At 50.0% G+C, this 13642-nt stretch overlaps 1 protein-coding gene across 10 annotated transcripts in view; it reads left to right on the top strand.

Moving 5' to 3' along the window:
- Window positions 1-13642, top strand: part of EHMT1 (euchromatic histone lysine methyltransferase 1) — a 78417-nt gene that overhangs the window by 52247 nt on the left and 12528 nt on the right. For 8 of the 10 annotated variants that reach the window (XM_044305857.1, XM_044305851.1, XM_044305849.1 and 5 more), the window contains 6 exons: window positions 6253-6398; window positions 6967-7110; window positions 9669-9898; window positions 10817-10981; window positions 11080-11186; window positions 13350-13456. In XM_044305857.1, the coding sequence (XP_044161792.1) occupies window positions 6253-6398; window positions 6967-7110; window positions 9669-9898; window positions 10817-10981; window positions 11080-11186; window positions 13350-13456 (899 nt within the window). The remainder of the gene's footprint in view (window positions 1-6252; window positions 6399-6966; window positions 7111-9668; window positions 9899-10816; window positions 10982-11079; window positions 11187-13349; window positions 13457-13642) is intronic. The other 2 variants (XM_044305858.1, XM_044305852.1) reach the window with 1 other exon arrangement.

Here is a 13642-nt window from a genome sequence, read left to right as displayed (position 1 = left end):
GCCCAATCCCTCCCCCTCCCTCTGTGTCTATTTGTCTGTGGCTACCTGGGTGAACTTGAAGAAGGATCCTGATGGGGCACTTTCTTCATTTTGGCACTGGAGTACTGGCATCTCTTCCCCCTTAAACTGTGGGCTTCAGCGCTTCTCTCGTCGGGCCTTGGCTGCTGCGCTCCCTCAGCGCCCGCCGGCAGGCCGCTCCTCCACGTGGTGTTTGTTTAAATCACGCGCGCGCTTATTTCTGCGCGCGTGCGCTTATTTTCGCGCGTGCGCTTATTTTCGCGCATATTTTCGCACGCGCGCATATTTTCGCGCCATAATGACGCGTTCGGGGAGGCGGAGCCTCGGCATGCCGCTCTGACTCTCCTTACACCGGAGACTCTGTTTGCTCATGGCCGTGCAGCTCCTCATCACTCTACTCCGTTTTGTGCCAGGCAAGCTGGTAGCTCAGTGGTACTGCTGCTGCTGCCCCATGTCCAGGCTTTCTGAGTTCAAAGCCCCTTTCAGCCTTCAAAAATTGTTTATATTATTCTAGATGGGGACACAGGTCGGCATGGCGCCTTCCTGGTCCCCCGTGGAATGCCCGCTGCCGTCCTTGGACGCTGCCTGGCTGCCTCCATTGCCCCCCAAAGAAGACAAGTGGATCCGGGCTCGACCTGCAGCTCCGGTATCCCACCAGCTACTGGGTCTCCTGCTGCCACCCTCCACCAGAACACTGCACTCCTGGACAAGGAGTCAGAAGCCTGATGAGGTGCATCCCTGCTGGTCCTGGAGTCGAGGGAGAAGTTCTGCAGGAGAAGTTCTGCAGGAGCAGATAAGTATTACCTGCATCCCTGCCTTACCCCCCTCCTCCACCCCTCCTCCACGTCCCTGGGGGCCTGCGGTCCCCGCTTGGGCATCTGCCATGTCCAGCGCGGCCGCTAAATTGGTCTTAGTCGCCAAGGCAACCATGTCCTTTAATCCTGTGGCGCTAACGACTCCATCTCTCTCAGTGGTCCCCACAGTGGGTGACTGACTACGAAGAGGCAGCGTGAGCGGCAGCATCACACCTCGGATGTCTCCGTCTCTCCACCCCCCTCACCTCGCCGGTGGCGCTTGCGGACTGCTCTTCCCCCTCCCTAGGGAGAGTAATCCGAAGGACAATTATCCGGCTCGGACGAGCCAGGTCCTTTTTGGACTATAGGGCATTTTCAAATCCTGTGACGCCAACCACCTCTCTAAGTGGTTTTCCACAGAAGACGCCCGACTACTAACAGGGAGCGTGAGCAGCAGCATCCCTCCTCGGATGGCTCTGGCTCTTCCCCCCCCCCCCCCCCCCCCTCGTCTAGAGGCGCGTTCGGGCGACTCTCCCCTCCCTTAGGGAGCGCAAGTCTGCAGGAGACTTTCCGGCTCTGATTAGGTCATGGAGCGGGACCCCTCGCCTAAGCTCTCCACCAGGGTGGCTGACTTAGTGGTGACTGTCCGAGACACCTTTATTCTCCAAGGGGATTCTCCTCCTTCCACTGGTCAGGAGTTCCCCCTTTTTCCGTCCAGGCAGTCCGAGACTACCATGTTCCCGGTCCATGAGGGATTTTTCCGCGGTCATGTCCAGGGCCTGGGGTGGTCTTAATAAGGTTCTCGACCACCCAGCGCATGAATATACTTTCCTTTCCCTGCTGACGGCGAGGAGAGGTGTCTCCTCCCCCTAAGGTGGATCCTCCGGTGGCCGGATTAGCCAATTATGTGGCCCTTCCTGTCTTAGTCAGTTCCTCTTTCCAGGATGCTGTAGACAGACGCATAGACTCTCTTCCAGGTCCTTTTTTCGCTGGCAGCGCGTCCCTGTGACCTACCTTTCACTCAGCAGGGGTAGCCAGTGCTCTCTCGGTGTGGTTACAACACCACCACCAGGAACTGGCGGTACGAGATGCGGCTACTAACACACTGGAGTTGGTTCTCCAGATGTCTCAGGCTTCTAAGATTCTTTGCGAAGCTTCTAGGGACATTGTTTCCCTCTTTGCCCGCAGGTTGGCCATCTCTGTCACTCAGCGCGAAGAGATTTGATTGAAGGTGTGGGATGCTGACGCCTCCACCAAGCGTTCCCTTGCTAATCTCCCCTTTGGGGTTTCCAGACCTTATGGGGATCAGCTGGACGAGTTCATCTCTGCATGCCTTTTGCCGTTTCTCATCTGGTAGGCCGTCGCCTGCTTCCTCCGCCGGGGGTCTCAGGTCGCCCGCAAAGAGCCCTTCCTTTGCACCAGCCTTCCCGGCACTAGAGGGCCCAGTCAGCCCGCCCTGCTGCTCCTAGGCCTATCACATGTCCCGATTGCGGAATCCCACCATCGATTCCTGCGCTTCGCCATTATGGGTCGACACTGTCAGTTTGTCGCCCTTCCTTCGGGTTGGCGACCACCCCGCGGGTCCTTGCCACGGTCCTGGACCGCTCATGGCGCTTCTTCGTACCAGGGGCATTCCTTTGCTGCCCTATCGGGACGATATCCGGATAGAGGCCCCCCTCTCTACCGCAGACCACGGACAGCGTCCGGATCACTGTTCAGACCCTGGAACGGTTCGGCTGGCTGGTAACTTTCCCAAACTCCTGCCTCTTCCCGTCCCAGAGGCTCTCCTTCCGGAGGGTGATTTTGGACACCTCGGCTGCCTAAGTATTCTACCAACCTTCAAGTCCTCCCAGGTCCAGGGGGCAGTGTCGCATCTGCTGCGCTCCCCGTGCCTCTCCATTCGGGAATACTTGCAGGTCCTGGGTCTTATGGTAGCCTCTTTCGAGGCCTTCCATATGCCCAGTTTCACACTCGCCTGGCGCAACAGGAGATCCTTTACCTTTCAGCGGGTTCGGGCAGCTCTCCCTTGGTGGCTGTTCCCAAAGAACCTGAGGTCGGGGAGTTCCTTTCTCGCATTCTCCTGGACGATCGCCGCCACCGATGCCAGCATCCTGGGTTGGGGGGGGCGTTTTCCAGTCTCGCACGGTTCAAGGAATTTGGTCGGCGGCAGAGTCTCGCCTTCCAATCAACTTTCTGGAACTGAGGGCGATTTTTTCCGCTCTCTCTCTCCTATTGGACCTCTCTCCTTGCGGGCCTCCCAGTGCGGGTTCAAACGGGCAATGCCGCGGCCGTGGCCTATATCAACCATCAGGGCGGGACCCGCAGCCGGATGGTGATGCAGGAGGTGAAGAGAATTCTGACGTGGGCGGAGACGCACGTTCCGGTGTTGTCAGCAGTTTGCATTCCAGGAGTGGACAACTGGACAGCGGACTTTCTAAGCCACAACACGGTGGATCCAAGCGGGTGGTCTCTGCATCCAGAAGGGTTCGAGGAAATCTGCCACAGATGGGACCGTCCGGATGTGGACTTAATGGCGTCCGGGTTCAACAACAAGATCCCAGTGGTCCTGGCTCGCGCCCGAGATCCGGAGGCGTACGGATGGATGCGCAGGTGTCTCCGTGGCAGGACTTCAGCCTCCTCTGTTTTCCTCTCCTACCAAAGGGTCTACGCCAGTTCGAGGCGGAAGGGACTCCGACCGTTCTCATCACCCCGGAGTGGCCTCGCCGCGCGTGGTTTTTTCGGACGTGGCTCGGTTGCTGGCGGACGCCCCATGGCCTCTTCCCGACGGACAGGACCTACTGTCTCAGGGCCCGTTCTTCCACCGGAATTTGCGGTCTCTTCGTTTACCGGCATGACTGTTGAAACCGCCATCCTGATAAAGATGGGGTTCTCGGATTCAGTGGTTAGGACCATGATCAGTCCGGGGAAGTCTTCTTCCTCCCGGATTTACTATCGTACCTGGATGGCCTTCCTATCCTTTTTTGAGGGTTCGGGGTTCCCTCCCCTTCGGTTTTCCATCTTGATGGTACTGTCTTTTCTTCAGTCTGGGCTTGTGCAGGGACTGTCGCTTAGTTCCCTGTAAGGTCAGGTTTCGGCGCGGGCCGTCAGAGGTCCCTTGCTCTTAAGGGTCCGGTGGTGACCTTTCTTCGGCGGTGGCGCATTCGGTTCCCCGTATGTTCCCCCTTTGTCTCCTTGGGATCTCAATTTGGTTCTGCGCGCTCTGCAGTCGGCCCCCTTCGAGCCTTTGAGGAGGGTCTCTCTGACTGTTCCCATCTGGACTTCCTTGTGACCATAGCTTCTGATACAGCTACATAGCGTAGTGATTAAAGTTCTGGGCTATTATGCAGTGGCTGTGAGTTCACGTCCCATCACAAGCTTTTAAGTCAGACTGGTGTCGGAGCTGGCCGCTCTTTCCTGTCAGGAGCCTTTCTGGTTTTCCACCAGGATTAAGTTGTGCTCCGTCCAGTCCCCTTCTTTTTGCCCAGGGTGGTCTCTCCCTTCCGCCTTGATGAGGATCTTGTCCTGCCTTCCTTTTGTCCTTCTCCGGCTAACCCCAAGGAATGCACTCTGCATTCCCTGGATGTTGTACGGGTCCTGGTGGTGTGTCTCGCGGCTACTGCTTCCGTCCGCCGTTCTTGGCGCTCTGGATCTGCTTGGCTATTTCCGCGGCTTGTCACGCTTGTGGTGGAGTTCCCCCGGCTAGAATTGCCGTTCTCTCCATTGGGGCGGAGGGGGCTTCCTGGGCAAGACGCAGTCGTGCCTCTGCGTCTCAGCTGTGTACGGCGGCCACCTGGTCGTCCTTGCATACCTTTGCAAGTTTTTGTCAGTTGCATTCACTGGCTTCGGCTGATGCGGCTTTGGCCGCAGGGTTTTGCAGGCTGTGGTTCCTGTTTGACCGTTGGGGCGTTCCTCCTGGCGGTGCTGGTATTTTTTCCCACCCCATGGACTGCTTTTGGACGTCCCATGGTCTGTGTCCCCCAATGGAAAAAAGCACGAGAAAAGGAGATTTTTGTGAAACTCACCTGTAAAATCTTTTTCTCGTCTTTTCCATTGGGGGACACAGCTCCCACCCATTATTCCTGTTGCAGGAGGGGTCTTTAGTTCAGTTTTTCTGTTTCTGGTTGGACCTTATGGCTTGGTCCGATGGTTTCCATGATTTTTTCTTGCTCCTTCTCCTACTGCTTGTGCAACGCCTGAGTTCCTCCTGGTGGAGTCTGGGGGTATAGCCCGAGGAGGAGGAGCTCTTTCATTTGTAGTGTCCCTCCTACTAATACCTCTAAGCTATACCCATGGTCTGTGTCCCCCAATGGAAAAGACGAGAAAAAGATTTTACAGGTGAGTTTCACAAAAATCTCCTTTTCTGGGAGCTCATACCAATAAATGTTTTACAAAAGGTTAGCAAAGTGCTGGTGCTTATACCTTACTTTACTAGAAACAGAATGTAACTGTAACTGAGCCCAAACGGTGAAATCAATTCAGACCACAGACATCAGACTCCACAATTAATTTAGATCTCAGAACAGACTCCGATCCCTGACCAGAACCAATTAATTAATCTAGGCCCCGGTTCAGACCCACAGACTAGAGCCTTAAATTCAGACCCCCCCAGAGCAGGCCTCTAAATGAATTTAGACACCAGGTCAGACCCTATATACGATTTCTGACCACATATCAGACCCCAAAATTAATTCAGACCTCAAGCAAAAAATTATTTCAGAACTCAGAGTAGATCCCAAAATGAATTCAGACCTGACGCCAGATCCAAAATTGATACAGAACCCAGACCACAACCCTAAATAAATTCAGACCAAATCCCAAATTAATTCAGACCCAGACAAGATCCCAAAATTCATTCAGACCCAAGACCAGATCTTAAATTGGACCTCAGACCAGACCCCTAAATCAATTCCAGCCGTATAGCAGACCCCCAAATTTAATTCAGAACCTAGAGCAAGACCTTAACTCAAAAGTAAATCAGACCTCAGACCAGACGCCTATAGAAATAAAAATAAAAAAGACTTCTAAATTAAGAAAAAAAAAGGCCTAAATATCTACTCGCTCCCCCTTCCTCTTCTCTTCAGGTTCTTGACCCGCACACAGGTCCCGATAGGTGAACCAGCAAAGATGACTGCTATCGCAGACACAAGTCTGACTAGAGTTAATGGGATTGTGGGAAGGGGAGAGTCATGAACCCGATGTAAAGAATATAGTACTGTCCTAGACGTTGGGGACACTGGTGGACAATAATACAGATGGGGGTCTCTGCGTTGTTTTGGATGATGGCAGGGAGTGAAGTGTCTAGATGTCAGGTCCCAGCTCAGTACCAGCTTAGGAGCTGCAGTGGTTCATGCTTTCCATGCATCACCCTTGAGGTATGGCTAAACAATGGCGCTTGCCCGAGGGTCCACACAATAGCGTTCATTTTCATTTTACTCTTTAGGTCTTTCTAATGGGTCCGAAACTACAGAGGTTGATGGTCTTCAAGGAATCCCCCTTTGTAGCTGCCGAATGGAAACTCCCAAAGAAGACGAAGTGACCGCTACGGCTGAAGATCGCTGCATGGCCGTCGAGAGCACAGACCAAGAGGTCAGGCCTCATTGCGAATGAGAATTTTTACTCCCGTCTCCTGCTGACGGATTCCACTAGATCTCCTCGCCTCAGTGCTTAGATTCTGGCATGATGATGTTTGTCCATGATGACATCACCATAATTGGTCGCCTTGGGATCTTTGGTCCCTATGGACAGCACGTTATTGTATCAGAATCTAAACCTCGGATCAGCGGGTGTCTGAAGAGGAATTTCCGAGTTTATTACATTTTAGTATTCGGGACCTCCAGGATATTTTCATATTCATAAGAAAGAAGCCTAAGTCGTTAAATGTTTTTTGTCACAATGCACCCAACATTAATCCCCCAGACCTACTGTTTTTTAAGCCTGCATGGTGTATGTTGAAGTTGGGTTTCCAAGCTGTGACCTTGTGAGCTCTGCATGTATTTCTTAGCGGAGATCTCTGCTTAGGAGCCTGATTTTCTGTACACGTTTATTATAAGGGGTACAACAATATGGTACTTCTACTCTAGGAGGCAAGCGAAGGGTAAATGCCGTGGGTGCCATATGAAAGGTCTGACTTTCCTGTGTTTTCTCTCCATTCCAGCTGAGCCGGTGTACGACAGAGGTCATCAAGTATGAGCTGATGAGACCGTCTAATAAAGTGCACCATCTGGTACTGTGCGAGGACCACAGGGGCAAGATGGTGAAGCACCAGTGTTGTCCTGGATGTGGATACTTCTGCACAGCGGTAAGTCGATGTGTTTTTAAAAAGAACACCTGTCTGCACATGTTCATCCAATCTGTATCTTATCAAAAATTTATATGTTCACACGTCACAAAATCCGACATGTATTTGTAAGTGGATCTGCATAAAAAAATCCCAAGTTGACACTAGAATTCATGTCACAGATGTGCTTGTATTTTTGCACAAGGATTATTCCCATTTATTTGGGGCTAATCTGCAGTTGGGTGGAATGGTTATCTTTTCCAGTACGTGTGACAAAAGCCATTCCTGTTCATTTTCGACTTGTCACAAATTCGCCTTGCACATTTTTCTATGGCTGTCACGATAACCGAACTAACTCCGATTTCAGTACCATGTAAAAAGTATTGCAGTACTCAATACCAAATTAATACAACAAAAAAAATATGTAATACCCACACATTAACCCTATGTTGCCCATTATGTGAGAATTTACTTGATGGGGTCACTTACTATTAATTTGAGACGCATGGAGGAACTAAGGTAATAACACCATGTGCCTCACATTAATTTAGGTGACCCCATCATTAATCTCACATAATGGAAACATTGGGGTAATGAGTCCCATTAACTGCTATGTTCCTCTATGCTCTAGTCGCGGTGCACCTAATCGGAACACAGCAGAACCGTTCGCTTGCACCAGTTATTCTCCATCCTCCCTCCCTGAGTCAGGGATAGAGTGTTTCATAACCCCAAAAAGGGGACAACATACCCAGGACAGTGAGGCACAATACAGCAGTACACGTCGTCCTATAGAACACCCTTATATAATATCCATCATCAGGGGCCTTCCGTCTTCAGCCAGCGGTCCATATTGAATCTGGCTCTGTTGGAGGGTGAGTGCTGGATGGTGGCCACACTAAGGCTCCATTCACACGTCAGCAACGTGTTTTGCGGATCCGTAAAAACACGGACAGCGGCAATGTGCGTTACGCATTTTACGGACCGCACATTGCCAGCACTAATAGAATATGCCTGTTCTTGTCCGCAATTGCGGACAAGAATAGGACATGTTCTATTTTTGAGTGGAACGGAAGTGCGGATCCGCAATTCTGTGTCCGGGCAGCACATCACATAGAAATGAATGGGTTCGCAGTTCTGTTCCGCAAAATGCGGAACGAAATTGCAAACGTGTGAATGGAGCCTAACAATGCACGGATCTCTGCAAGGTCCAGTCATATAATACATCACCTTAACATAGGTCTGCAGCTTGCTCACATGTATGGTCTCTACTGTGCAAGTAACGCACACAGCTCTGCACCATGCATTCTAAAAACACATGGCTGTACCACGACTCTCAGCAACATCTACAGAGAATACATGTGTGTGTGTTTGTCATGCACCTGGCGGAGAGCTCTGTATGTGCAACGCACAGGCATTCAACAATGTCCCGTCCCCCCCCGGTTCACCTACTGTTTTTATTGGTGGCAGTGGCCGGCCACATCAGTCTGAAGGTATGCTCTCCTTCCTTCTACACTGCCACAGATGGCCTCTGATAAGAATGTGGTGTGAGCCGCATTGTGCGTGCCCCTTGTTCTCTAATCGGAACTGCTACTACACTGTCCGAAGGCGCTGTATAGTATTAAAAAAAAAATAATAATAATAATTTCAGTTACAGAACTGAACCGGGCATCAAAGTGTTGAAAGAGTATTGATATTTCTATAGCCGGTGCAACTCTGACATTCATCTATATCGGGCATGCTCAACCTGCGGCTCTCCAGTTGTTGCAAAACTACAGCCCCCAGCATGCCCAGACAGACTATATAGCTTTCAGCCTACAGTAGGCCATGGTGGCAGTTGTAGTTTTACAACAGCTGGAAGACCGCAGGTTGGGCATTGCTGATCTATATTATATCTATTCTGTTATGCTTTCCATCCTTGAGCATTGTGTTGATATCCCATTGGCGGGGTCTTATCACTATGACTCCCACTATGGCTTAGAGCAAAGGGACCATTTAGCTTGGGAAAGTGAATTTGCTTCCCCATTACCTCGCCCCCCCCCCCCCCCATTCCTAAACCAGCCACTTGCAAACCACTTAACCAGATGGGGCTCTTTACAACTCTGACTTGCCATATCCATTTGACCGACCATCTAATAGGCAAGGGGGCCTGCTGACTCTCCCTTGAGGGCAATGTCGGGGAGATAATGATCAGGCCGTGGGATTTCAACACACCTGATGCTTTTATTCTCAAGCAAATAAGCCACCAGGATGTCTGTGTGTCCATTGTCGATACATACAAATCAACAATTCAATAAATCCGTGCGCAGTCTGTCGGGGGAATGGTAGCGGCACATTTTCCACAGGAATAACAGAGGAACAGCGTATTATAGAGAGTCATGAGAGATGTTATGTCCTCGCTAATTAGTATGTGCAACAAGAAAATGTTTAATAATTCTAGGCATATAGGCACTTGCGGTGCTCGGCTGTATTTATGTGGCAGGAACCTTGCTGAGATAGAGGCGTCTGCCGGTAACGCATGCGGTGACTTCTGATAATTGTAACACAAGTGTACTTAATTTTGCATTTTTAAATCTTTTCAGGGCACGTTCATGGAGTGCCAGCCTGAAACCAGCATCTCTCACAGATTCCATAAGCCTTGCGCCACTCAAGTCAACAATGCCAGCTACTGTCCACACTGCGGGGAAGAGATTTCCAAGGCTAAAGAGGTCACCATCGCGAAGGCAGATACCACTTCTACTGTGTGTACTGTGGCCGATGCTCCCACAGAAGACGTCCAGACTGAGGGTCAAGCGGACACTACAACAGAGAGGTGATTGCTATCCCAGGGCACAGATGTCCTACCCTCAGGATAGGTCATAAACATCAGATCGGTGTGGGTCTGACACCCAGCAACCCCACCGATCATCTGTCTGAAGCTAGGCCAGCGACGTCACATTCCTTGATCAAATGGCCCAGGCCCGGCTCAGTCCCATTCAAGTGAATGGGGCTGAGCTGCAATACCAAGCACAGCCACTATATAATGTTCAGCACTGTGCTTGGTAAGCTGCGAGATGGTGGTGAGCGCCATCAGGGTACCGAGTGTTGGACCCCCGCCGATTTGATATTCATGATCTATCCTGTGGCTAGGTCATCAATAGTAAACAACCTGAAACCCCCTTTAATATAAAACGTTAAAGCTCTTAATTCTGATCTGAAAGTGTTGTCGCACGAAGACAGACCCTTTATAAAGGGCCATCTTCTCTAACCTGCGACTGGCTCTTTTTGCCAGTGCGAGACGTGTTTGGCCATATAAATCAAAGGCTAGTTATTTAATACATGATTGGCCAGCAGAGAGAGAGGTGCTCTGGCTGCTAGGGCCGATTCCTAAGCTATGGGCCCCTCTTCTGTCATGTCCTTTCAGCATTTAGAAAAGGGATTGACATCATGACAACCCTTTTAAGGGGGTGGACCTTGTGGATTTAAACTCCTCTTCCACGTGTCACATTGAACAGCATGGTTGGCCGAGTTCAGCCATTTGCAGCAGTTTGTGCAATCCTTTCTATAGCTCGTCACACTTCAGGGTTACATCAGGGCTTTCTATGTTTGTCTTTGGCAAATTTCTGGGTTTGGGGTCTGACAATCGGTGACGTTTCTTGCAGGTTCCGAGGCTTGACGACCCAAGCAGTATTCTGTAGTTGATTAGTCAGCGACTGTTACTGACGCATTGTCTCCTTGTGTTTCTCGATAGTGATTTCACAGCCCAGAAAGCAGAAGATGATTCAAAGACCGACGTGCCCGCTCCTCAGTCCTGCGAAGTCTCAGAAGCTCACGCCGCGGGGAAATCTCCGGTCTTGTCTCAGGGACCTGTGAAGGAGACTCTGGAGAGTGCTTTACTTGCACTGGACTCAGAAAAGTGAGCAGACTTCTCTCATGTTTTATTGTTCTGTACATTTCTGCATTAATGCTCATTACAGTCACATTTACATATATATTCTTTTTGACTTGTCACAGAGACAATGTCTCCTCTATTTCTAGGCCTAAGAAACTTCGCTTCCATCCCAAGCAGCTGTATTTCTCTGCAAGACAAGGCGAACTGCAGAAAGTGTTGATGATGCTTGGTGAGTCCATGCTGTGTCTCCAGAGTCAAACTCAGGCCATTTTTACCTCCTAGTAAGAGTGCCACTGATGTCTGATGAGTTGTAGCTCATACTAGAGATGATCCCTATTTAAGTGAATACCTGCAGTACCAATCACAGTGCATGGACAGGAGTGGCATGATTCCTGGAATAAAATGGGCCCCTTTTCCTAATTCTGGACAACCCTAATAAATGCTTGTAGAAAACAGATTCAGCACCCATTGCTATTTTAAATATAATACAACCTGATCTGTTCATAACAAATGCAGCCGGTTTTATTATCAAAAACTGAAGGGTTTTTGCTGATCCCTGCCGGATCAGGCAAAAATGCAAATGTAAAAGTAGCCTTCGCTAGCTGTTGGCGGTTTGGCAGCTATTTCTACTGACTCCCCCACCCCTATTAACATACACTTTCTACTTGGCTGAGCATGCACCATTTTTTAAGAGGGAATGAGCCTCTGCCAGACACCTGAATTGGGCAGGTGGAAATCCAATTGTCCAGATATCAACATATTTGTTGGTAAGGTTGAGCTGCAATGCCAGACACGGACAGTGGTGGCGCTGTAACTGAAATTAGATCCTTTCTATTTTAATATGTGACAAACGATTCGGTCTAAAGGCTGCTGTGGACCTTGTGTACTCGGGCGGCACAGACAATAATGTGAGCAAAGGTGAATATTGCTGCACAAACTTTTACTAGACAGAGCTATTGAGACCATGAAGCCCGCCGCCTCATCATGACCCTCACTCTGGTGTCTTCAGACGTCCTGCAGGTTGTCAGTAGATGTCTGTAACCCTTTGTTGCTCTGCCAGCCTCCTGGATATAGTGCATTCTGAATTCCCCAAGCTGCAGACGTATACAGACGTGGGCTGCTGCCTATTCTAGGCCGGAGAGTACACAGGGATGTGCTGATGTATGCAGTATTCTCCGCCTGCTAATGAGGTCTCTGTAGCTGCAGCACAGAAATAAAAGAGAATTTCAGATGTGCCGGAGATTTAACTTTTGAACACTGCCAGGGGCTGACCTAACAACCCAGCTGGGGAAGAGACTCCTTCATCTGAGGTCCTCCTTTTCCTGGCACTGTGTGGGTAGATTGATTTGTGACCATGTTCAAATTCTCCAACCTGTGTGCATTAACCTGTTGGGGGTGATGCGCTGCAAGGAGAGAATGAAAAGGGTCGTACAGTATAGGAGCTGCTTACAGTGCTGCCATGTATAACATAATGGCTGTCCTCCCCCCATCCCCGTAATCCAGAATGACTCTCTTATGTAATACATATCACAGCGTCCTGGTTTGGTATATAGGAGTTATGAAATAGTTATTGGCTTGCTCTCATTCTTCTTACCCATCAGCAGCCACTCGTCAGCAGAATCCTCCAACATGATATCTTTATAGCAGCCATAGCTCCTCTTTTTCTGATACAGCGCTCCAAATCTTCTGCATTAACATAGATTAAAAAAGACAATATTCTGCCTTCAGCCACCAGTAGAGGGAGCTCACTGCATACTGATTTATTATTGCAATCAATGTGGTAACCATATGCATGAAGCTCCTAAGCTCCCCCTGGTGGAGACTGCTGGTAGGAAGGATTTTTATTTTACAACTGTCTATGCAGAGGATTTGGAGTCTGTATGAGAAAGAGTAAGGAAGGGGGGGGGGGGGGTTGGGTTATTCCACCGAACCTGTAAAGGGAAGATTACTAACCTTCTTCCCAGTGCCAGCTCCCCTCTCCTTCTCCTCCAGGCCTGTGATACTCCGCTGGGCTCCCTCAATGTAAACATCAGGTATGACATTGGTCCCCTCACGTCATTACAAATAGTCACTTGACTCCGCCGCAGCCAATCACTGATGTCAGGCCGGATGTTGGTCACATGATTCCGCCGCAGCCAATCGCAGATGTTGGTCAGATGACTCCGCCGCAGCCAATCACTGATGTCAGGCCGGATGTTTACATTGAAGGAGTCCTGCAGAGCATCGCAGGCCTGGGAGGAGAAGGAATGGGGAGCCAGGGCCAGGAAGCATGTAAGTAATCTTCCCTTTACGTTCTTGCACAACCCCTTCAAGTAAAGTTCTTTGGAAAAAAATTATGGTTGGGGTGGAGTATGCATCTTGACTGAACGCTGCCTTGTTTTATCTCTTTAAGTGGATGGTATCGACCCCAACTTTAAGATGGAGCAGCATGGTAAGAGGACCCCTTTGCATGCTGCAGCAGAGATGGGACACACTGACATCTGCCACTTGCTTGTTCAGGTGAGCGCCCGGTTGCCGTCATTGTTCTGATTGCTCTGCCACTAACTCGAATGTTAGAGAATCAGACTGTGTAATGTAACGTGACTGCCTGCCCTTGATGACATGTTTGAATGTCTTCATAGCGGTCACTCTTGTAACAGGGAGACCTACATAATGTTAATAACGTTCTCCCGTCTAACCGCATAT

This window comes from Bufo gargarizans, chromosome 9 (genome assembly GCF_014858855.1).
Source record: "Bufo gargarizans isolate SCDJY-AF-19 chromosome 9, ASM1485885v1, whole genome shotgun sequence".
NCBI classification, from domain to species: Eukaryota; Metazoa; Chordata; class Amphibia; order Anura; family Bufonidae; genus Bufo; species Bufo gargarizans.
Note: the sequence above shows the minus strand (reverse complement) of the source record. Positions and strands in the feature narration are given on the sequence as shown.